Source organism: Mirounga angustirostris, unplaced genomic scaffold, assembly GCF_029215605.1.
Source record: "Mirounga angustirostris isolate CCGP_5_RB_7025 unplaced genomic scaffold, mMirAng1.0.hap1 SCAF_16, whole genome shotgun sequence".
Taxonomy (NCBI): Eukaryota; Metazoa; Chordata; class Mammalia; order Carnivora; family Phocidae; genus Mirounga; species Mirounga angustirostris.
Window position 1 is genome coordinate 58,390,976 of NW_026991724.1, and position 25,599 is coordinate 58,416,574.

General features: G+C 46.8%; 1 protein-coding gene across 17 annotated transcripts in view; it reads right to left on the reverse strand.

The window, feature by feature from the left end:
• The window catches only part of PEG3 (paternally expressed 3), a 33,391-nt gene extending 8,342 nt beyond the window's left edge, over nucleotides 1–25,049 (reverse strand). The window contains exons 1-11 of one of the 17 annotated variants that reach the window (XM_064581029.1): nucleotides 24,877–25,049; nucleotides 20,076–20,162; nucleotides 17,403–17,532; nucleotides 13,406–13,542; nucleotides 11,926–11,987; nucleotides 9,445–9,520; nucleotides 6,734–6,986; nucleotides 6,034–6,120; nucleotides 4,858–5,001; nucleotides 4,665–4,774; nucleotides 386–488 (exon numbers count right to left, since the gene is read on the reverse strand). In XM_064581029.1, coding sequence (XP_064437099.1) covers nucleotides 386–488; nucleotides 4,665–4,774; nucleotides 4,858–5,001; nucleotides 6,034–6,120; nucleotides 6,734–6,749 — 460 coding nt within the window. In that variant the 5' untranslated portion in view covers nucleotides 6,750–6,986; nucleotides 9,445–9,520; nucleotides 11,926–11,987; ... (2 more) ...; nucleotides 20,076–20,162; nucleotides 24,877–25,049. Of the gene's footprint in view, nucleotides 1–385; nucleotides 489–4,664; nucleotides 4,775–4,857; nucleotides 5,002–6,033; nucleotides 6,121–6,733; nucleotides 7,214–9,444; nucleotides 9,521–11,925; nucleotides 11,988–13,405; nucleotides 13,543–17,402; nucleotides 17,533–18,508; nucleotides 18,531–20,075; nucleotides 20,163–20,842; nucleotides 20,954–22,187; nucleotides 22,209–23,484; nucleotides 24,176–24,876 lie in introns of those variants that run through there. The other 16 variants (XM_064581022.1, XM_064581025.1, XM_064581030.1 and 13 more) reach the window with 16 other exon arrangements.
• Nucleotides 25,050–25,599: the final 550 nt, after the last annotated feature.

Here is a 25,599-nt window from a genome sequence, read left to right on the forward strand (position 1 = left end):
CCTGCATAGTCAACTGCCTGCTATGAATGGAGCTAGATGACTTCAAGGACAGTCCAAATGGGAACTCAGGATCCCATTCTACATGTGTATTTGAAAATCTTCACTGCCACCTCTCTAGAAGAAAGTACCAACTCTTGTGGCAAGACACATCTCCCCATTCTCTTCCACCTTGTACAATACATTCTTCACCCAAAGCCAGAATGATTTCTCAATAATAGAAATCTCATAATTTACTTCTCTCCTTGAAATATTTCAAAGGCTTCTTATTACCCTTAAAGCCCAAATATATTAACATCAACTCTAATATCCCACGCAGCTTTAAAAATAAGGTGACAAAAAGCTTCAATGACTAGGTCTGGAGTAACTGACAGAAGCAGCTGCTTACCCAGAGAGAGCAGCTTCCTATAGTTCTCCATGTTGTCCTGAATCGGGTTCTGAGGCTTCCTGTCCTCAGTCAGGTTCACAACGTCCTGGTATGACACTGCATCCTAAAATACCAAACACAGACCTCTCAATGGAGTCTTTCCGCGGGCATCCAAGAGAGAAGAATTCTGGCAACATGGGCGCTACACACACAAAGATACGTAGAAAGTGCTCACAGCGTTTGGGGTTCTGAGTGATCCAAGGCAAGTTTTACTACGGACCTACTTTGTACCTACCTTGGTGCTATACTCTGAGGAAGATCCAAAAGACGTATGACACATATTCCTTGCCCTCATGCAGCTTATAATTTGGTTGGAGAGAAAAGACTCATGAAACAATTAGAGAACAATAAACAATAAAGTGGGGTACAGATAATCAGTGCTAAATAGGTTTGGTAGAGGAACAGCTCAGGGTTTTGTAGAAGGACTTGGGTGGGACCTTAAGTGGTAAGACTTTGACACAGAGAAAAGGGATTGGTGGGAGAGCTTCAACAGGCCAAACACCAATTATGCGTGGCATATGCAAGGACAGAAGGAAAATGTGTTTCAGCAGACATCTGGTCAGGAACTGTGACTTAAACCTCCCTCCACAGTCCCACTGTGTCCTGTGCTCACCTTCACTGTACAACATGGATACATGGTGGGCTCTTCTAGGTGTGGACAAGTTCCAAAAAACCCAGATGTAACTTTAAGTACCGAATGCCTCCATTTTTTAAGCCTCTTCCACTTTAATGGCTATGTCTCTAAAAATAATTTTAAAATTCCCTGAATTACTCAGAAGAGTCTTTTATGCAGCATCTTACAGGACCTTTTCTTACTGTGCACTAGAATGTTCCTGGTTTCAGGGAAGTGTGGTCCCAGGGAGTACCACACCAAGCCCTGGAGACAGACTTAAGGATGGACACAGCACCATGGGAAGCCCGCAGGTTTTGGGGCCAGAGAAAACTCAAGGGTCAAAGGAAAACTGTACCATTTATGAGCCATGCAACCTTGGGAACAGAAATCTTTCTGAGCCTCAAGTTCTTCATCTGTAAAATGGAGAGTTAGGCATCAACCTGCCTTGCAATATTGTGGGTGAGGATTTTCTGCAAAGTGATGTGTTGTTTAAACATCAAGAAAAACTACATAAAGAAAGTGTAAATCACTAAATTACTATGTAAAGATATTTTGATATTAAATTTATTACACTTCCTTTCTGGAGAGTGGCATTATAGCCATATGAAATGTAGCAAAAAAAAAAAGTGAATTAGATCTATCTCTTATGGAGAAAGATAAATAGGCAAATACACTGGGAGTTAAGAGGGACGCTCATTTATGCAACTGCCAACATCCAGTGATAAAAAGCAAAAACCACAACCAAAACTAAGCAGAGTTTCAAAAATGAAACTCTTTCTAGGTCCAGGCTGAGAATTCCTAGAACAACGAACTAGCACTGCAGACTCGGTACAACTGCCACCCCATAAAGCTAACTTGCATTGTTTTTGCTGGGTGCCAATCTCCTGTCCGACAGCAAGTTCAAGAGCAAAAGCCGTGCTATGCTCAGCTTTGTGACAGTGCTTCCTAAGTCCCAGCACCGGTTTATTATACTACGAAGGAAAGTATGGGTGGGAACAAAGATGCATTTCTGGTAAGAGGAAGGAAACCAGGGCTCCTAACTTGGGGGATTAGGAGAGAAACAGATGCGGTTAAGAACTTGGGGGGCTCAGGGAGTCAGAAGGGTCACCACCCCTGGTGTTGACAGACCCCCAAGGACAATGGCAAAAAGGAATGACTGTTTTTCATATTCTTCTCTCCATTTGCCTGAGTAAAATAAATGCATGTTAAATTTTGAACTACACTGTTCCTATGAAAGAAAAATGATGCTGTGATTTCAAATGAAGTTAATCTATGTAAGTGGGCTTCTCTAAAGCAGTTGGTCACTTTGTATCTGTAACCAAAATGGCATCTAAATTTGCACAAGCTGCAATCAAGTTCCACTCGAATGGGTGCCACCCAGAGAGCATCGTGGCACCACTTCACTTTCACGGCAGGACCCACACGCGTAAGTGATTCAGAGATTTACACACAATGCTAAAAGATGATGAGGATTTTCTGTTGTGCATACCCTCAAGATACAATTTACATCTGCTGCAGCTGCTATTCCTACCACACTGAGTTACAGCAATCAGTGGCTTCTAAACTTCTAGACGTCACAGACATGGAGCCAACTCTTCTCAGTGTCAAGGAAGGGCATTTTTTTTTAAAGTAGGCTCCACACCCAGCATGGAGCCCAACTCGGGGACTGAACTTAAGACCCTGAGATCAAGCCCTGAGCTGATATCAAGAGTGGGGCTCTTCACCAACTGTGCCATCCAGGCGCCCCTCAAGGAAGGGCATTCAAAAAGCAAAATAAGACAAAAGCCAATTACAAATCTCCTATCATCTTCATTTCATAAGAGTATCCTAACACCCCCCAAAATAAGGACACTGAAATTTTTCATTTCCCCACGTATCAGTGAAAACTTAGTTACCATCTGGCACAGCAGTGCTTGGGAGGCACTGATACTCATCGCAGACCACCTTCGTGGGTGGCAAATGCGTATCAGTGAGACTTTTTTTTTCCCCCCAAAATCAAGCTTAAGAAAGAGTCTGTGATTTAGTATTTTGCCTAGATTCCTACAATTTTGGTCACTTTGGTTTCTTCAACTAAGGCATCAAAATTAGTGACAAACTAAATGTGTCACAAACTTAGATTGTTTCCCTGGCACAAGGACATTTGGGCTGGAGGAAATGAGTCACTTCTGACCCCACCCACCTTCTTCCACATCCCTTCAGCTGCTGCAGGAGCTCTGCTTTCAAGATCTGGACACTACCCATCCTTCCTTCTCATACGTACTTGTGGATCCTTGCTTGCCTTCAGGACAGAGGACAAATGACAGACCTCTCAGGGTAGGGTACAAAGCCCTCCGTCAGCTGATCCCAACTCATAAATCTCACTGCAGGCACCATTACTAATATATCTCAGTGCACTGGGGTAGACCTAAGCTCTCTGCTTGGCTGCAGGACACCGGTGACCAGGCCTACCCATGCCTCAGGCTGTCTTGCGTCTCTTGCCCTCTGTGTTCTGGCCAACCTGGCCTTTGTTCGGTTCCTGCCTTGGGGCCTTCACCTGGGATCTCCTGACCCTGACACTTCACCTAACCAACTGTTCCTGCCCTTCAGCTGTCAAATGTTACTGCCTTCAAGGTATCTCCTATCCAAACCAAGATCCCCATGACAATTTCTTGTTATAACTCCCAATTTTTCCTTAACGGCACTCTGTATAAGAAGCAGTTACATATGGTATTTATATGGAATTTTATTTGTGGGATTGTTGAATGCCCTTCTCTGTTGTAAGGCTCAAAGTTTCCAGGGCATCCAGGGGCCTTAATTATCTCAGTCACTACTGTACTCCCTGACCTGGGGGGAACGTCCTTAATAGTAAGAGGAGATGCAGGCTCCATGCACTCAGCTACCCCCCTTCCTCTCAAGCCCTTTCCATGCTGTGGCCCCCCTTCACAATGCCATGTTTTAAGTGACCCTTCTCCTTAAAGGTCAGCTCAAATGCCAAGTCTCTCTCCTGTCACCAATTTCCCCAGCACACTGCCTCTTAAAACGACTGCCATTAACAGCTGAGAGGTAGGCTGTGCCTACCACATGCCCGGCGTCACGTTAAGCACTTCACATATGCATATCACACTCACTCCTCCCAGCAGCCCTGCTGAGCCAATCGCCACATCCATCCTGCAGATGAGGAAACTGAGGTTCAGCTTGCTTAAGTAAACGGTCCAAGGCTGCACACCCAACAGGTGGCAGAGCTGGGCTTCAAACCCAGCTTTCGTTGGCTCCAGAGCTTCTGCTCTCACTTGCCAGTCTACTGTATGGCTTTGCCACTTCCCTGGCTCCCCACAGTGGGTCGGCCAGAAAGATCTCCAGAATAGTTCTGTTTCCCTGGCCCAATAAGGAACAACCGACGTGACCAAAGCACGACCCAGATGCTGAGTGGAAAACCCTCTACATGGATAAATGAGAAAATAGGCAGGAGTCACCCCAGCCACTTGCCACCTCTGGGGACAGGCCTGGGCTCCTTGCAGAGAGTAACTGCCCCCTTCCCTACACCCAGCTGGGATTCTAGGGAGATGAACACACCCTCTTGGGAAAGAAAGGCATCTCTGCCATGAAAAGAAGATGGCCTTCCCAGAAAGAGAGGAGACCTAAGCATACCTGGGATCTTGACTCATAATCCATCACGGAGTCCCTACGCTTGCGCTCTCTTTCCATCGCAAAAGCTGTTTTCTCCATCAGAGGAAGGGAAAGATCCCGTTGAGGAAGTCCTGGGAAGAGAAAAGGCATCTTGAAGGAACGAGGCCCATCTAACCCTGCACGCTCATCAGGGACGTCAGAGCTTGTGCCTTACTGTTTCTGGGATTCCTGGTGTATGGCCAGCGGTCTCGAGACTCCAGGTCTCTGCTTCTGCCTCTCCGCTCCCGGTCCCAATCTAGCTCCCAATCCCGATTCCGGTCCCGGTCCCAGTCCTGGTCCCATTCCCGGTCCCGGTCACCTGAGAAAGCCAGACATTCAAGGAGTTAACAAAATGCTCTGACACATGTGTTCTCCCTTCATGTGTACACATACCACTTGGGAAAGGAACACTATTCTTGCTCCTCCCTTGAGGAAATGGATCCCACACTGAGGTCCCCAGACTCCTAAGCATGATCTGGGCTCTTCCTATTACCCTAGACCTGGAACACCATTTCTGGAGGCTTTGCTTAAGTGGGGCATACTGCAAAGCAAGTTCCAAAGGCTGGTTTAGAGGTTAGAGGTTGGCTTCCCTTCTAACACTTCTGTTGGTTCTCCAGTTCCTACATAGTCAAGCCCACACTCAGGACAATGACTTCAGACCCTCTACTACTGGGCTTACGCCTGACAATCTTAAGGGATACATGATGCTACACCAAAGAAACAAAACACATGCCCTCCCCCAAAGCAAACCTTCTAAAAAGTTCACTGAAGAACCTTTAACAAATAAAATAACTTTTAGAGACAAAGTAGTAATGAACTTTGCCCCTCTTGGGGAGGCTGTGGGCATATCTTCAAACAGCCTGCTGCAAATTTCCAACAGCCTTAAATACTATCTCATTATTTAAAAAGAAAATTGTAGGGGCGCCCGGGTGGCTCAGTCGGTTGAGCGACTGCTTTTGGCTCAGGTCGTGATCCCAGGATCCTGGGATCGAGTCCCGCATTGGGCTCCCTGCTCAGCAGGTAAGTGTTTCTCCCTCTCTCTCCTCTCACTCACTCTCTCAGATAAACGAATAAAATCTTAAAAAAAAAAGAAAGAAAACTGTATTTCATGCCATATACTGGTGTCTTCTTTGATACTAAAAATGTCTCATTATATCATCAATTAATTTACTTTCCCTCAGATCTGTGAGTAGCAGCAGTTGCCCTGGGAAGGTGCTGCTGTCTTCACTGAAGGCTTCATGCCCACCGTGCACGTTTATGCCATGTGGCAGGCTTGGTGAAAGGGGAAGCCAGGCTGAAGTCTGGAAGCATGCCCCGACGGGGGGCATAACCGGACAGGGTTACTACTCACTGCAAAAAGAAGAGGCGGAGCGTGGTGGCGGGGACTCTGCTCCCTTCCGGCTCATGCTGTCTTCGCTGCGGAGGTCACTGTTGTCGTCTGAGAGGACACCAGACACTGACTTAATGCTTTATCACGTCTTGCCTGTGTTCTCGAAACAGCTCCCCCAGTGGAGTCTGCCCTTGCCCCTACTGCACTACCTGCACCTCAACAGGAAGCTGGAGTGACCAGATCCTCTCATTCCTCAGCCTCCTCCTGCTCCTGGGCCAGCAAGCGGCTTCGACTGCTGCCCCACCTCACCCCTAAACAGCGGCCACCAACAGCTTCCTGGGGTAATACACCCTGTTCCACAAAAGGGAGCCTGGACCAGGGTTGTGAGGCCCACAGAGGCTCACCAGTTCCTCACGGAGGCCCTCAATGAAGTGTTGCTTTTCCTTCCCCCACCACCCTAGGGTGGTGGTCCTTAACCAGGGCATTCTACTCCCCAGGTGACATTTGTCAACATCATGTTGTGGCTGTCACAGCTGGGGAGGGAGTGCAACTGGTATCCTGTGGCAGAGAGGGACCAGAAGTGTCACTGAATGTCCCACAACAAGCCAGCCCCCCCCACGAAAGAACGATCCAGCCTCGAACACCAACAATGCTGAGGCCATGAACCCCAGGGAGCTCACAGTTCCCCGACGGCCTTCACCATGCTTCTACAAAGTCTCACCTCCGGGCTCATACATCCCCTTGTAATTTTCCAGCAGAGTAACTAGCTTCTCACAGTTCTCTGGCTTTTTTGCCCGCACCCAAGGCTTTATCTTTTCTGGAAGGATGGTCAGGTACTGCTCAAGGACCAAGAGCTCGATAATCTCCTCCTTGGTGCGAGTCTCCGGCTGCAACCAATCGAGGCAGAGGTTTCGGAGTTTGAACAGCGTCTTCCGAGGCCCAACAAATTCCACGTAGAGGAAATTCCGAAACCTCTGATGAAAGAACTCAGGGTCAGTTGCACCTTCTCTTATGGTGGCATCCGGCTCCTTATTCAAGTCACTGTCTAGCTCATACAGATCTGGGGCCCAAGACTTCTTGGGTTTGGTGGCAGACAAGTACTTTGGAGGCAGCATTTTTCTAAGTAAAATTTTCACTGGAGGAACCAAACATGAGTCAACAGGAAAGACGCAGCAGCCTGTGACAGTCAGTACTCAGGGACCTGTAGATCGTAAGGAGATATACACATGTCCCAGAAGTTGAGGATCAGGCAGCAGTGTGGGGCTGCCCTACATGGGGCATCAACAATGCTTTGTGAATAGGCCAAGGAGGCAGAGATGCATAAACCCACAATACACAGACACACACACACACAGCACACAAAGCTGGCCTCACACGGGAGCTATAAGCATGACCTCTGGGCGCCACTAAGACCTGTTTGAGGGTTAGCTCTGCTACTAACTGGTTGTGTGACCGTGGGCAACTATTCAATGTCCTGGAGTGGAGTCTGTCCCCTTATCTACACAAGGGGAACAAAAGCCCTCAGCCCTTTTAAAACTGTGAGATTAAATAAGTTAATATTCCTAAAGGCCTAACCATCCAATGTCCACACGTGGGAAATGCTCAAGGTGCTAGCCATTACTGTCACTGGAGGTCAATTTTTTTCTCAGCAAAAATGGAAAAGGGGGTACAAGGGAATGAGGACCAAACCTGCCATTTCTGATTATTTCTGAACATCTCCATCATTGCCGAAGGTTCTTCTGGCCAGAGTGGCAGAGTTTGCAGGTATGCTCAGGACCCCTTCCCTCAGCACTGCACATTCTTCTGATGAGTGCCTGTCCCAGAACCCAGCCTCAGGCTCTGCTAACAGCACTTCTTCAGGTAGGTTTCCTGAACTGTATTTTATCTCTTAGGTGTTGCAAGTACTTGTCACATTTATTTTTAAATACTGGAATTTATGTGCTCCTCTTCCCACAGCCAACCGTAAAATCTATTAAATGGATCAGAGATTAACTTTTCTATCCCTTATCCTCTAGTGCCTGCCTGACACAAAGTCAGGTATCAACAGTGAAATAATGTATTGAAAATAATGTACACAAACCCATCTTAGAATTGATTTTAGACACAGGCATGTGTTACTACATGCCTGCAGAAGCACAGCAAAGTTTCTGGGGAGAGAGAACATCCTGGGTTAACCTGTATGCCAGTGCTTCCGAAAGAGCATTCTGGTGTGTCATGCCCCTCACCTGCCCACTTTTCTACCAGCCCCTTCTCAGTATACCCAGACAACTGGGTGGGAAACCCTGGTGGGTATATGTGAAGCTCTCTTACAATGCTGCCTAGTACACTGGGGGGAAATTAAACGCAATATTGGTGAAGCCACAGAAACCCTATACAGGTGATAAAAATACATTATTCACATAAACAGTAAGAATATGATAAAAGTCGCCATCAGGCTTCTTCATGCTATTACACATTGTTTTCACATTCTTTTGCCTTGATCAATCTTGCCAAAGTTTGTCTCAAAAGAACCATCTTTGATAAACTTCTGTACTGTTTCATTTATTTCCCTAGTTGTCTTTATTTTTCTTTTATTATCTGCCCCCTCTTTTTAGAAAAACCCTCTAGACTGAGTATAAAAGCTGACATTCATCTTTTTTCTAATGTAACCAATTAAGACTACACACTTCTCCTTGTGGACAGCCACGAATGGTACAAGGAAATAGGCACTGTGGGAACAAAATCTAGGTTTGGGTGGGTCAATTAACTCACCTGATAGTTTTGTACTTCTGGCTTTACTTCCAGAGAAGAACAAAACCACATGCAGCAAAAATTCTCTGCTTTTGTTTTAAAAGGAAATCAGTATGTTTAAAATTAAGGGTTTTTTTAAATGTCTAAAGAGAAAACAAGGTGTTTAATTTATTATTTGGGAATAAATGTAGCAAACTCTGCCGTGCTGGGTTCCCCTGGCAGTGATGGGCTTGCACTCTACTCATGTACAAACTTCCCTCCCATGCCCTCTCCCACCACTGTCCTTGGGAGCACCAACCCTCACAAACACACATCCATCATGAAGACCCTCGTGAATGAAGAAGCACTGCCTCCCTGACTGCCCTCCCTCCTTGAAGAGGACAGGCAGCAACAGAGAGGAAGGCTCTAGGTAATTAATACCCCTCTGGACAGAAGACTTCCAAAGCAGGGAAAGGAAAAGGGCAAGTGTCCAGGCTCTGGGGAACTGGTGTGATACTCTGGATGAAAGAACAGTTCATTTTATCCAGGACTTGGCTAAGAGGGACTGCCTCTGACAAGAGCAGAGTTCTCAAAAAGCAGCATGCCTGAATGGCAAAGACGAAAGGGCAGAAAGCCCAAGTCTGCTCTTTGGCATCCAGATTCCAGAGAAAACTCCAGTCCCCTAGAAAACACTAGTCCAACTCCTCAGAGGCAACAGGATACCTGTTTGGGAATAGGATCCTTCCTGAACTTCAGAACAAGCAGCTATCCACAGGAACAGAGTCAAAATGCCAGGGACCTGCAGACATTTTAAGGAAAAAAAAAATACATAGACAAATAAACATTGAAGAAATGTAAAAAGAGTGTCAGAGAATTAATTCTCCAAATGGCTGTGAATTCAGATTGCATTAGAGGTGAGGCCTTTATATATCATATTCAAGAAAGGCCAATTCCCATGTCATATAAACCAACCAAAGAGAAATAGAGAGCTTACAAATTGTCTTATGAAACCAGAATAATTCAAAACCCAAGACAAAGCTAGCACTAACAAACCACAGACCAAACTCAGTTATAAAAGCAGACACAAAAGTCTTTAACGCTGTCACTGTAGAACACGATTCTACAGAGTTCTAGCCAGTTACAACAAGGCAAGAAAAATCTGAGGCATAAAGAAAAAAAGGTTCTAAAAACTATCATTCACTTATATAAGACTACCCACTCAGATACTGTGAATCAATGCAAAGAGACCTTACAATAATTTAATAAGGAAATCACTTATAACAGACTTCCTAAAAATGTATCAGCAATTATAAATTTTAAAAAATGGGAAGAGAACTCCCATTACAAAGATAAAAAAGACTTAATAAAAGACAATAGCAACCATGTGAATAGAATTACAAATTATAATAATAAAAGACAATAACTGGAGAGACACAATATAATCGTGGGAGCTGTATGGATCTGGTGTATCAAAGTTCTAAAACCTCCCCCAAATTAATCTATACTATATGGAACTTCAAAGAATATTAACGTTGGGGAACTTGGTGATGATTCTAAAGTTGACCTGGATCAATATTTTAAAAATTCATATATCAGAAGGCCAACAAACCATACACAACATTTAAAAATATTTTAACATAATCTCAGGGCAAGAAAGTTCTTTTATAATATGCCTAAAGACAGAAAGACTACATAAAAATAACAAATGATGGTTTCGTTTATACCATCAAAGCCAAAGAAATAGAACAACAAAAAAGATACACTTGTAACTTATGACAAAAAAAAAAATGGATTCATTTAGGAATCTTAGTCTCAGTTGACCATATATAGTCGAGTATCCAGTAGTGGCATGAAAAGTGGCATTTACAAACTAGTAAGGAATGTAGGAATTACTTTGGTGAATGGTATACAGGAAAACTACCCATCATTCACTTAGGGGACAAGGTCATACTATATATAAAAATGCTAAAACTACAATCAAAATAAAATAAATAAAAGATTACTTTTTAGAATCATGGAACAGGGAAGGGCTCTTTGAACCTGACAATAAAATCAGGAGATATAAAGGATAACTTTGACTTCATATATGTACTTTTTTACTATGTTAACTTTTCTTCCTAGTAGGCACGTACTTGAAACATAAAGCACCAATAAGTAAAAACTGTATATATAAGAACTGTAGAGTTAAAAAGTTTGATAGGGAATCAACAATTTTTCTAAGAACATATAAATAGGCAAACCTGATCAGAAAGCAGAGGAAAATCTAGGGAAGAAATTTAAAAAGATGAACTGATTTAAGGAGCAACCTCCCATAAAATTTCCATGAGCAATGAATTTACCATGTTATAAAAACCTTTCCAGAACACAGAAAAGAGATGGAGGACTTTCTATTCATTAATAATATGACCATTTAAATGCCCTTAAGAATCCTATCACAAGGTAGATGCCAAGTTCTACACCAAAAATTCACTCATTTCTTTTCTCAAGAAATTCAGGACTAGAGTAAACAAATACGATCTTCATTAAACGTGCTCATAGATTTTTCTAACCAGGGCAACAAAACAGCCCTTGGTCGGCGAGAGCATTAAAAAAATTTTTAAAAATTTTTAACAGGAAAACCTTAAGGAAAGAATCAGACACTAACAACTCCTTCCCACAATGGCAGAGGAAATTCATTTGAGATCTGAGAGTAAAAAAGGCCTTGAGAACAGAGTAATCATAAAGATGGGACTATAAATAGGTCTGTACGAAGAAGCTGGCATACTCACATAGTGCTGTGGCAGTGTAGATTCTATGGAGGGCAATTTGGATAACTTATCAAAATTTTAAATGTACATACCCTTAGTCCTATAAATTCTATTTCCATGAATTTATCCCAGAGATATGTAATGACATATGTGCAAAATATATTCATTGAAGCATTGCTGGCAATGCACAAAATGTGGTACATATTCATGTAATGATTATGAAACCTTTTAAAATAATGAGGCATTTGTAAATAAAGAGATATGAGATGATCTCTAAGGTAGTTAAGTGCAAAATGGGACACAACAATGTGCATAGTATTCTGAAAAACTATAAAAACAGATGCATTTGCTTAAACAGACATTTTCTGTATGGATATATATGAGACTATTAATAGTGATTAATAGTGATTGCCTCTGGGGAAGGGAACTGGGGGCCAGGGAGAGAATGGAAACTTACTTTTTCATTGTATATTCTCCTTTTGTTTTTATTTATTTATTTTTACCATGAGCATGTATTACCTAGTCAAAAAAATAAATTCAAAGTTAAAACAATAAACAAAAGCACTAGTAGAGGCCTTAGAGACTGTGTTGCCCACTGAGTGGGTGCACACAACGCTGACACCTTAACACTGAGGGGGTCTTCTCCCTTCCCCTGTCCATCCCACCCTGCTGGAGTCCAAGGTCACACCCTAAATCAGATGGCAGTCAATTTAGAAAAACCCCAAGGAATCAACTTTGGAACTTCTGATACCCAAGAATGACATATGGAAATTGCAGCTATAAACTAAATATACTCCTCAGGTCTCCAGCAATTATTTGTACATAAATGCAATGCCATCCCCTATCCTAGGGATTCTGCCTCTGAAACCCAACTGATAGACCTATCTGTCCATGTGCACAAAGATACAGTTCTCAAGTGTGTTCACAGAGGCACTGTTTACAACAGCGAAGAACGGGTACAGGGAGGAGAATGCTCAAGCAGAATTCCAACGGCAGAGACCACTGAAAGACCACTACTCAGCAGACGTGAAAATAAAAATGGGTAACAAATTTTCTGCAGCACTAGAAAAAGCAACCAAAATAAAGACAAAGAAGAAGAGGAGGGGAAAAAATATTTTGCAACATAGATGATAGTTAATATTTGAAACATGAAAAGCTCTTAGAAAGCAGTAAAAAAAAGATAAATGTCGCAACACGAAAATAAAAATACACAGTTCATAAAGTCAGTGATAAGATCCAACAGTTACATCAGAAATCAAAGAAATGTGAAATATTACAGTGAACATTTTTTTGGCCTATCAAATGGGCAAATATTTCAAAAATAAAAATCAAAAAGAAAAACTGATGTTGGTGAGAAGCTGACTGGTGCAGACATGAACCATGTTTCTGGATGCCGTATTAGCATATGGTTTAAAAACATTAAAAATGCCCATTCCTTTTGAACCAGCAAGTCTCCATCTAAGGACAGTCAAGTAAATAAAATATTAGTAAGAAAAAAATAAGAGCTAAAAAATTGGCTGCCCACTACAATTAAGTCCTTATATGTATATCTAATTTCCAGTTTATAAAAGCCAACACCTGCAGCACTAAAAAGCTGCTGGAGTAAATGACGGCAGGTGACACCATTTTACACATGGAGCCACGGGAAGGGACTAGCACATGTCAGAGAAGTATTACGTTGTCAAGGTGTTACTGTAGAACTGCAGTCCTACCAGAGTCACCAAGAATCAAACTCAGGAAAAGGAAACACGGGTCAACGTCCTCCTACAGGGGTACCTGATGGCAGGTGAGCCCTGTGAGATGAGGTTAGGTGCCCTGCTGGCCCAGTAACCCAACCCTTACCCCTGACTCACTCTATCCTCCATTTGCAGTCCAAAGGGCAACTAAGAGTGGGGCCAGATATGCTGAGTTAGTACCTGCCAGGGCCCCATACTCACCTTACCCTCAGGAAGACCCCGATCCCAGGTGAACTCGTCCTGTGACAGCGCCTCTGGCCAATCAAAAGCATAACTGCTCTACCCACTTCGCCCCCACTTCCCCAGTCCAGCTTCTGCCTCCATGGCAACAGCCACGCCTACCGTTGAAGAAAACAGAAGATACAGGTTTGGAGGTGGCTGAGAGGAAAGCATCAAAAAGGTGTCGGCTAAAGGTTTGCCTGATACGATCACATGAAATGTTGAGGCCGGGGGGGAACCCCTCCAAGGACAGCCCAGAAAGGCCAACAATAACAATTTACCCATATAATGAGAGATGTGCTTGAAGATGCACGAACCCAGTAGAAATGAGAGTGCCCGCACTTATACCCAAAGTCCCTGAGGGCAAGGCCTCTGTTGCCTTTTCCATCATCGTATTTTATCTTCACAGGACTGGCACCAAGAAGGTGTTCAATAAACATTTGTTTGCACTTATACGCAAAAATGTTTAATAAATCCAATCTAGAAAAGTCTAAATAGCCGATGACCATGAAAGCCTATTCCAGGAATACAAGGAAGATACCCCTATTCCAGTGGACTGTTCTATATGATCGATTAAAGGGGGAAGGGAGGGGGCCCCGTGAGCATTGTTGTATGTTGGAAAGCATTTGCAAGCTTCAACAGCCTCTCCTTATACATTCTTAGCAAAAGTAAAACTAGGAGACCATTTAAGAATAAAGATTTATCTCAAATAAATGCAAGGAAGCACATTAAACACTAAAACTATTCCAACTAAAGATGGGGACAAGGAAGGGAAGTCCTCCATCACAACTACCATTCAACACTATTCTGCAAAAAACCTAGCAAACACAACTGAAGAAAAAGAAATGAAAGGCATCATGTGGAAAAAGCATTATTTTGAGCTGAAAAACCTTGTCAATAAATACAAGAAAAGAATCCCATTAATAACAAAATAATTCCCATAAATAAATTCAACAAAGTATATGCAAGCCCAAATAAAAATTTTTAAATGTACAGAACATAAAACAAGTCCTAAATAAATGAAAACATATGCTTTCAGATGGGAATGTGGAAATTGTTGTCAATCCTTCCTTGAACATAAATTAAAATCCAATAACGGGGTGGGGAGCTTTGATGAAATGAGAATCCAATTTTTCTAGGTGAATAAATGTACAAAAATATCAGGAGAATTTTGAATAACGTATGTGTGTGGTGGGAGCAGGGGGTTGTCTGTAAAACGACCCAAACATATGAAAACAAAGTATTCTTTCCAACACAATGATGCGAGTGTTAGGACAAATAGACTAACAGAGCTAATGCAGCCCAAAAACTGACTTGCATCGAAATATACACATGTGATATTTAGTTTATAATAAATAAAGGTCTTTCAGTCAAGAAAAGCATAAACTGTTTAAATACAAACTACGAACTTTCTGAGGACTAAGTAGTAAAATAATTTTAACAAAAGTGGTAAGAGGCGATGGCCAACACTTTCATTTCTGACCAGTTATTCAAGTATGCTTTCCAAGAAGGCTGGAGACAACCTTTGACATTAAGAAAGAATAATAAGACCAGTGTTGTTGTCTGGCCTCCTGACAAATTCTGTATTTCAACACATTGCTGGAAGGCTAAGGCCACTATAAGGCCAGTAACAAACATACTTTGTTCACACCGAAATAAATCAGTGCACTCAAAACACAACATTCCTCCAAAATTTTCAAACAGGAAGGAATGAAAACAGATAAAATCTTTAACAGAATGTTATGTAGCCATTAAGTCATGTTTTCAGAAAGTTCTATCATTTTATTTTCTGATTACAAACAGAAGATAGTACAATGTTCAATTACAGAGTATTTAATGTAGAAACTACAAGCCATACCCATCGATCAAATTTGTTGCTATACTAAATCTTCTAACATCCACATATAGAGTGGCATCTCATTTTTACCCAAATGAGATCACATTGGGAGTTCTGCGTATGCTTTTTATTTTTTATTTTTATTTTTTTAAGTAAACTTTCTGCCCAATGTGGGGCTCGAACTCACAACCTCAAGATCAAAAGTCGCATGCTCCACCCACTGAGCCAGCCAGGTGCCCCTTATGTGTGCACGGTAAAACCTACTAAGTTATGACGGTTATCTTTCCGTACTAGTACATACAGATCTACATCGTTCTTTCTAAAGGCCACATAGTATTCCATTCTACAGACACAGTGGTTTATTTACACTTGATGGAAACCACTAACGTAAAAAAACTTTTGAAGCATTAAATTAAAATAATAAGGTATAAAACTGTACAGCACACGTGGCATTTGTATGTACGTAAAACCAACGATGAAAATGTCCACACAAAGGAATATAATGCAGTTTTTAGACAGCAAAGCTACAGGTGCAAATGTATTGATACGGAAATTCTTGTAGACACTGTTAAACAGCTACGAGTAGTACCTGCATACACACAAAGAAACACACCCACGTAAGTGGAGACTGAACGTGGCGGACACATCCTATGAGCTCTCCCCCCAACCACCGTCTCACATCCTATGGACTGCACTCTTGCAGCTTGAGTCTGAAACATTAATCAACTGGGAATGATCTCACTTGTGTTAAAATAAAAGCACACACTGAAACAAACATCTACATGGATATTTAAACGTATGGAAGTATGTATAAATTAAACCAGAAGAAAACTTCCATATAAAACTTATATAAAGACTTCATTCACTGGGGAAAATAAAAATAGTAGTAAAAGATACTTCCATTTCTTTTTGTATTTTAGTTTAAATGTTATCCTAAGTTCACAACTGAAAAAAATTTTTTGAATATAAAATTTGGAAGTAAATTCAATTGCTGTTTGTCTTGCCTTCTCGTTTCTGCGTGTTACTGTTTATCAGCACTCCCTCTGCTGTGGTTGTCCTCAGGACATGGCCCCTGCTTACTCTGACACTTCATTTCCCCCTCAGGCCACCTCACATTGCTCCCAGGGAGTCCTCTACTCACTATCTGTATACCACCCTCAAGCCTGTGCACCACTTGATGGCACTCCACATGCATGCCCTCCCCTCTGTCCTACAGTTCAAACTAAATTCTGGCCACATGGCACACCCGTCACCTTCATTTTCTGACTTGGAGGAGGACCCTCGCACAGCCCTAGTTACTAAAGCTTCTGCAATTCCCTCTGCTCTCTGGAGTAGTACGTGGGTTAAGCAGTAGCCAAGGGCAGGGTCTTAAAAGGTCTGACCACATTTGGCAGACAGGGGCAAAGGTGGAGACACAAAGGGACCAGGCCTGACTCTGGTCCTAGGGGCCAAGGAAGACCACTAATTCCAAGAGGAGGCAAAGAGAGGAGACAAATGATGGAAACCAGTCTCACTCTCCACCCTGGGCGGAAGGGTTTATGGATTTCTAGCTGTTCTTTAACCTCCAAATATCTGTTCTTACACACACCGGACATCTAACCATGAAATGTTACATGCATTGTAAGGATTTCACGTGGAGTAAATTTCAGACATGAGCTTGACCACCTAAAACCACAGGACAGCGGTGCTGCCGGGACAACAGTGTTGCCCTTGTGGTTTATACGGAAGTTTTAGTGCTATTCTTTGAATGTTTTAAAGCACTTTACTTCTCCATTTCATGAATAGAAAACAAAAATATGGGTCTCACAGTTAATGTAACTGAAACAAAGACGGAATTCATCAGGAATCCCTGCTGTAAGTGTGGTGTCTTTGGCCTCAATCAAAGGATGAATGGGTCAAGTGTTCAACTGAACTGGGAAGAACTCAATTAAAGAACATGTATCAGAGGCTTGGAAACGTGAGTGGGACGTGTAAGGAGAGATAAAGAAACCCTGTGACCCCACTGTTCGACCTCAGGCTCCCCACATCCCATCAGTTGAGACAGAAGCTCCATGAGAGCTTCTTCAACCCCATCTCTACTTACTTACTTTGGTCCCTCATCACGGTGCACCTAGATTCAGCCCCCTCACTCATTCTACCTACCTCATCCAAGGGGGCTGGAATTGAGAACTTTAAAGTCAGGAAGCGAGGAAGTTACTTTCTTCATTTCTCAGGGACAGCATGGTGTGCGGTCTCCTCTCTCTTCTCGTTTGCTCCATTCTCCTGCCTCTTTCTGCAGACCGACATTCTCTACTTCAGCATGCACATGGGTAAATGCTGCCCCCGTCCCAGTCCTACCTCACCTCCCGGTGAAGTGCCCAGTGCCGACAGACTAAGCAACCCAAGCTCTCCGAATCTGCAAGTGCGCACCACGGCTCAAGTTCTTCTAGGATGGTGGTTCTCAAACTTGGGGGTGCCAAAAGCCATCTGAGGTACTTTTGAAATATGTACCTGCTTTTCCAGGTGTGATGATTTAGGAGGTCTGTGGTTCTCCATGAAAGAGGCATTCAAATAAGCACTCCAGGAGCTATACCTTGAGAACCACTGCTCTAGGCTTAGGTGTCCGGTCTTGTCCAATTGACCATGAACAGGAGCATACGGACAACAGGGGCTGCTGGGGGACCAATTTTACATGGGAATACCAGCAAAGAGTAATGACTACTCTCCCTACCACACTGGCTGCGATCTCCACCCTCTGGTCTTTTACATGGCTCCTCTCAGGTAATCTCCACATCACCCGGGCTTACTCTCTCACGTAAGCTCAGCACTTACCACACTGCCGCCAAATTTCCTTGTTGTTGTCCATTCTTGTGGGGTTTCCCCAAAAATTTCAGGAGAGGAAGTAGTATCTAAGAGTTTAGTTTAATGATCAGATCCCAAATAGTTCAAGATGAATAAAGCTACTTTAAAGAGTATGTCTTCTGAGCCAGTATGACTCATCTGACCATATTTTAATGTCAATAATTAGCTGATCAGATTTTTTTAACCCCAAAAGAGGAAGGACATGGAAAGGCAGGCCACAAAGCATGGTTCATCTAACCATGTACAGGGAGGGGCTACTCTAGTCAGACCTAATCTGAATGGAAATTGGGGAGGAAGGGGAGTGTAGACGGGGGCTTCTGGTGCCCTAGTAATCCTACTAAGAGCTTCACTGCAACCAAAAGCTATTAAACCTTTTCTGTATCCTCTCATTTTGATTCCATACTCACCAAGCAACCTTCCCATTATGGTTTCGTTTCCCATGTAGGTCTGCCTACAGGGAGAGAATCTGCTGATCATACAAACTTTTGAGTATTTGGGCCCCTGCTGTAGTTATCTCCCACCATAAACTGATAAACCAAAATTGAGAAAACAGGAACACTGTACTTTAGTCACACTATTTTTCAACATAAACTAACATGTCAGTAGGGTTTCTCTAAGTCTCCTGAGCCTCAGTCATGCGTACCTACTAACATGAGTCCTTAGCTGAAATAAGGTTTCTGAGTCTCCACAGGCTTCAGCACCAGACACTGGATACTTGGAGCATTCACTGAGGCCACGAATAAACCAGTCCGTTCCCAGGGGCCCACCTGGGACAGCATGTGAGCCCTTCTCCGGATGATAATACACCGTCAGCATAGCCACCTATCTTGAGTTCTCATTTAGCAGATACTGAAGCCAGTGATTATGCTACCCATTTCCAGAGACACAAAGTCTAGCATGGTCCTGTCCCAGATTGGGCATACTGTCCATGTTTGCTGATGGAATGAATAACTTTTGCTATTTTTCTCACTTCCTCACATAATGTGACTCGCTGCACCTTATCTGAAACAGTCAGCAAGCCATGAAAGAAGAGTACAGGTCTTACTGAGTCTCTTAGTACCTCTCTCAAATCCATCCACTTCACGTATGCCCCTGCTCTGACCCGAATCCAAGCCGTCATCTCTCACCCAGACCTGAGGTGGTCTCCCTGAAACCAGTTTCCACCCTCCCCTTCTGAACCACACAACCAGATGGTATGTTTAAAACACAAATCTGACTCCCATGTTACTTTCATGACTAAAACATCTCAATGGTTTCCCCCACTATGCTTCATATCAAGCCCATATACTTACCACTAACTGCAAGGCCTTTCACAACACAGCTCCAATTGACCTTTAAAATCCCCACCTTGCTCAAATGCCACTCAATTCTTTCCTTTGCTCCAGGTACCCTAGGCTTTTGGCTCTTATCTCTGGATCCCTCAGGAATGCCCCTGTCCCCTCTGCTTAGGACTACTCTTCCCAAAACACACTACCATCCTCCTTTCTTCAGAACTCAGCCTTAACTTCAATGACCTTCTCAGGAAGGCCCTATGGGGCCTTTTTCAGGTTAACTGTTGTTCATAGTAAATATTCTCTGTCAAAAACATGAATGATACAATTATTTTTTTCAACGTTTTCATTACCCAATAGACTATGAGCTCCAGGAAAACACTTCCTTTCCCACTCAGGGCCATGTTTGATAGATGAACCGATGAATCTCTCATGTTTCTTTAATCACCCAACAAGAGAGAAAGAGCAGGCCTGAAGGTGCAGCTGAGTGTTGGAAAAAGAAGTAGGAAACTGAAAAGGATAGCATGAGGCCAAGGAGAATTTCTGGCGAACACACAATTCACCAGAAGAGTGAGTTTTCAGAGCACAAACGGCACTTGCATGGCTATATGGAACACATATGCAATAGAAAAGTGTCAGGATGAGGAAGAATGTGTTCACTCCAAGGGTAAGTGTGGCACTGTGAGAAGGGAATTCAGCTCACCTGGACCTGGCCACCTAGTGTTTGGACCTAGTCTCTCTTCGTCTTGCCAGCTCCCTCTGAGAAGGGTAGAAGCTCAAGAAGGCAAAGCTGGAGAAGGAAAAGAAAACATGAGACACCAAACTTACTTTGTATATACATTCCTCAGGCTGAAAACGACTACATAATAGGTGCATCTCCACTTCCCCCAGTGACAGAGGTCAAACCAGCCCAGGAAGAAGAGCTCTCCCCCCCAGGATGGAGGGGCCCATGGGCATTACTCCCTGAGGCACCTGTTGTACGCTGGACTGTAATCACAGCCTTTTCCCAATGAGGTTACGTCAGTGGGTGTGTAGGTCAATTTCTGACTATCTCAGAACCCTTTCTAACAAGCAGAGCAAAATAGTAAAGACACAGGGCTTTGGATTAAGAAATCAATTCAAGAATCCAACTTCCCACTTATTAGCTATGTGACATTGGCTGTCCTTCTAAAAGCAAAGGATGCATGTTGTAGGCAAAAACTGGGAGGAAAAAATAGCTATAAAGTAGTACCATTATTTACTAATTACATGCCCCATATAGTGCTTAACATCTTACTTTTATTGTCTCTGTCACTCCTCACCACAACACTATTAATTTTCTAGTTCCCACTTTACAGAAAAGCAGATGTTCAGAGAACTCAATCTCAGACCTCATGGCAGACTATTATAGATCATTGTAATGTTATTTAGAAAAAGAGAACATTACTGACATTTTCCATGAAGAACACATGGAGTAGCAACAATATGTACCCCTTAGAAAAGTGAATTAAAACTCCAGTTTTTCCGGGGCACCTGGGTGGCTCAGTCGTTGAGCGTCTGCCTTCGGCTCAGGTCATGATCCCAGGGTCCTGGGACAAAGCCCCGCATCGGGCTCCCTGCTCGGCGGGAAGCCTGCTTCTCCCTCTCCCACTCCTCCTGCTTGTGTTCCCTCTCTCGCTGTGTCTCTCTCTGTCAAATAAATAAATAAAATCTTAAAAAAAAAACCCCAAACTCCAGTTTTTCCATTTAGTAGCCAGTGATGCAGGGCCAGAAATTTAACTCTACTGTAAATTTAAGTAATATGAAGAGACTAACTTATATTTGGACCTTAGTACTACTAAGTAGTAACATCATTCCTTAACCTTATATAACATTTTAGAAATTATCAACATGCTCCCAGTGGATTAATACTTCCTATTTCAAGTCCCACTGTGCCTCAGAGCATGCATTCAGTCAATTAGAAGCACCCGAGGGAAGGATCTTCACGATTACAGCTCTACAGTATATTAAAACATTGTTCACCAGTGGATGTACATTCTTAATTTTCTCTCACCACCTGGTTGGGAAGGAAGGATCCAACGTGTTACCTTCCCTACTACCTCAAAAAAAAAAAAAAAAGGTAGGGACTTATAAGCTCCTTTGTTGGAGCCAGGACTAGAAGCAGCCTCCCTGCAGTCCAGCGTATACTTAAAGAACACGGTGAGAGCTAATTCAGGGTCGGAAGCCTCTCTGTCCTCCAGAGGACGCTGTGGCAGTGCCACAAGGAGTTCTGCGCACGCGCAGCGCCACCTCACCGCTCAAGCAGTAGGCCCCGCCCTCCCAGCTCCGCAACGCCCTCCGCCCCCAAACCAGGCCGGACCTGCCTGGAGAGCCTCCTCCCCGTAAGCTCCCATACCACGCCCCTCTCCTAACGGTGTGTAGCGCTGAGCTGTCGAGTTCACAGGCTTTTAGACCCTTTTAGTGCCCTCAGAGCCTCCAAACCCAAGCCGTACGTCCACAGCCCCCAAGCCTATTCAAGTATCTAAATCTGAGGCTGTACAGGTGAGCCCTGCCCCCCACTCCCCCGAGTGTGGCTCTGGTATCCTTCCAAGGAAACGCTGAGCCCGCTGCCGTGCTGCACGGCCGCTGCGGCAAACACTCTGGGCCCGCCAAACTGGCGCCTGCCAGCAACCCGCAGGCTCCTCCTGGCCAGACAGGTAGGCAGGGCTCCACAGGTGCCCTTGGTCACTCAAGACATGGCAACGCCACCCTCAGGCCCACCCTGCAACTCCGTGGGCAATCATCATGGCGCCTGCGCAGTAAGCCTCGGCAGCCACCCGCCGGCCAACAAACCTACCGCTAGGGTGGGTATGGGCCTGCGGACCCCGTCTGTCCTTCAGGGCAAGACAGCCTCTCCCTCAGGTCACCCTCCCCCGCAGCTCTGGCATCATTCAAGATGGTGCCTGTGCAGTAAGCCTCAGGGGGCCACCCCGGGCCAACAGACCTGGCCACCCAATGGATACGAGTCTAGTCCCCCGTCAGTCACCCAAAACATGAAAGCCCTCCCTCGGGTGTGCTCCCAGCAATGAAATCACTGATGCTGACATCTGCGCAGTCAGCTTTGGCTGTCACCTCTTGATCAAGACAGCACTCGAGTGGGTGGGGCTCCACAGGCCCTCCCCTTGGGCCCGCCCCCGCAGCCAGCCCCACCGTCACTCAAGATGGCGCCTGCGCAGTGAGTCTCGGCTGCCACCTGTCGGCCAACAGTGCTGAAGCAAGCCGAGCTCTGTAGCCCCTCCCCTTGGATCCGCCTCCCGTGGCCAGCCCCACTATCACTCAAGATGGGGCCTGCGCAGTCTCGGGTGCCACCTGTCGGCCAACAGTGCTAGAGTGAGCCGCGCTCCGCAGCCCCTCCCCTTGGGCCAGCCCCACTGTCACTCAAGATGGCGCCTGCGCAGTAAGTCTCGGCTGCCACCTGTCGGCCAATGAACAGTACTAGAGTGGGCCGAGCTCCGCAGCCCCTCCCCTTGGGCCCGCCCCCCGCGGCCATCCCCAATGTCACTCACGGTGGCGCCTGCGCAGTAAGTCTCGGCTGCCACCTGTCGGCCAACAGTGCTAAAGCAAGCCGAGCTCTGTAGCCCCTCCCCTTAGATCGCTTCCCGTGGCCAGCCCCACTACCACTCAAGATGGTGCCTGCGCAGTCTCGGGTGCCACCTGTCGGCCAACAGTGCTAGAGTGAGCCGCGCTCTGCAGCCCCTCCCCTTGGGCCAGCCCCACTGTCACTCAAGATGGCGCCTGCGCAGTAAGTCTCGGCTGCCACCTGTTGGCCAATGAACAGTACTAGAGTGGGCCGAGCTCCGCAGCCCCTCCCCTTGGGCCCGCCCCCCGCGGCCAGCCCCAATGGCACGCAAGGTGGCGCCTGCGCAGTAAGTCTCGGCTGCCACCTGTCGGCCAATGACAGTACTAGAGTAGGCTGAGTTCTGCAGCCCCTCCCCTTGGACCTCCCTCTGCAGCTCTGCAGGCCTTCAAGATGGCGCCTGCATAGTAAGTCTCGGCTGCCACCTGTCGACCAACAAAAATAGTGCCGGAGTGGGCAGGGCCCCGGAGGCCAGTCCCCGCCCCCAAGCCGCGCCGTCAGGGCCTGCGCAACACACCTCGCTGCTCCTGCGCCCCCAGCACTTCCTCCAGCCAAATGATGGGGCCAGACGCACCCAGGGTGCAAACTGTCCCCAGACAACAGGGGAAGGGTGGCCCGGGGGAAAGCACGGGCACGCCGACTGCCTGTCGCCCTGTCCCTCGGGACTAATGGTTCCATGATGGCGGTGGCCGCCGCGGCAAATTTCAGGCACAGTGCCTGGCTTCAACAGACGCTGACTCTCCAGACCACACACATGGACCGAGCCAATAAAACGGCCCCCCAGTCCCCAGCCATGGTCCATTCTCTGAAGTCAGAGTCCAGACCCCACGCTAGTCGGGCGGCCCCCTCAGGGCAAGCCTCTGCAGCCAGACCCTTAACTAGCAAAGAAGGTGCGAAGTAGTGGAGACTCTGCAGCCTTCAGTCACTGCATAGAACACAGGGTCGCCTCGGCCACGGCAGCCCCGGGCCCCGACCGCCGCGGCGGCCAGCCAGCCACCACCAGCTTGCGCGGCAAAGCTCGGCCACCCCCCCCAAGATGGCGCCAAGGTAGGCGGGGCTCAGCAAGACGGCCGGAGCCAGGCGAGCCGCAGTCTCCACAGCCCCGGCCCCGCCCCAACCCGCAGCCAACCAATCAGGACAGCGCTGTGCAGCCAGCCTCACCGCCCACACCGAAGGAGGCGCCGGGCCGGCGCGGGAGGGGGGGGCGGGGGTGGGGGCGGGGAGGTGGGCCGGCCTCTCACAGCCCAGAGAGCCTTGGCCCCACAGGCACGAACCCTTGGCCCGCCCCTTGCGGCCCGTAGCCCCTCCCGCCGCCACAGGCACGAACCCTTGGCCCGCCCCTTGCGGCCCGTAGCCCCTCCCGCCGCCACAGGCACGAACCCTTGGCCCGCCCCTTGCGGCCCGTAGCCCCTCCCGCCGCCACTGCGGCAAAACAGGCCCCGCCCCCAAGGGCTGGCAGGGATGAGGGACGGCCCGACGGACCCAGCCTGTCGGGGACACCGTGGGATGGACGCAGTGGTCTGCAGCCCCCAGACCCAGCCCCGAAACCTGCCAGCCCGCCACTTCCCCGGCGCCGACCCCACTGGCTCGCGTGACAGGAGTCCGCGGGCAACCCGCCCGTGCCCCGCGCAAGATGGCGCGGCCGTCCCCCAGCTCCGCGGCCACCTCAAAGGGACGGCCCGTCCCCGGGACCCCGGCGGGCCACACAAGATGGCGCCTGCGGCAAGCGCGGCAACCCGCGTCCCGGACCCGCTGCGGGAGGACGCTGCCAGGCGACGTCCACCGGCCGCCCCCTTCCCCAGCCGACCAGGGTCCCTCGGACTGCGGCGTGTGACCGCCGTGCCGCCTCACGCTGCATCCTGACACCGGCCTGATGTGGACGTGCAGGGAGGGCACCAGCCCAACTCACCTCCCCTCACCACACCGCCTCGGGCCTGACCAAGGCGCGGCCCGCGTGCACAGCCTAGCTCGCCCACAGGGCCCCTGGCGCCCGGCGCCGCCAGCAGCCCAGGGTCGACAGGCGCGTCCCTCGGCCCCGACCTCGTCCTCCTGCAGCTCCCCGCGTCTGCACCGGGCCTGGGCGCGCGACTCCTTGTCAGGCTCTCCGCAGAGGCGGGGCTCCAGCGCAGGCCAATCAGCAGCCGAGCTTCCCACCCGGGCCCCTCGCCACGCCTCCGAGCCCTGCCAATCAGGCTGCGGTTGCCATGCCGACGGCTTGGCGCGAAGGCTGGAGGCTGACGTCAACTGAGCGGACACTAGGGGCCCCTGAGAGGGGTCTGGTCAAGGGGGAGGGGGCGGTGGGCAGGGGTGTGTGACCCCCACACAGAGAAAGGGGGTGACTCGGAGAAGGGCCAACTAATGACACCCAAACACAAAGCCAACGAAGGAAAAGAAAAATAACGGACGTTTGTCCAAAAAGTGAAAATCCAGCGGGCAAAACCGTGTACGTTGAAGTGTAAAGACAAACGAGAAAGTGGGAGACGACACTTTTCCGCCCGGGACGCAGGGAAGACGCGGGGCTAAGTCCCTCAGTAAACGAGGAGCTCTCGGAAACCAGCTCGGGAAAGACCGAGCACGCCAGAAACCTGGGCGGCCAGGGAGGACGCTGAACTTCGCGGGAAGCACCAATGGC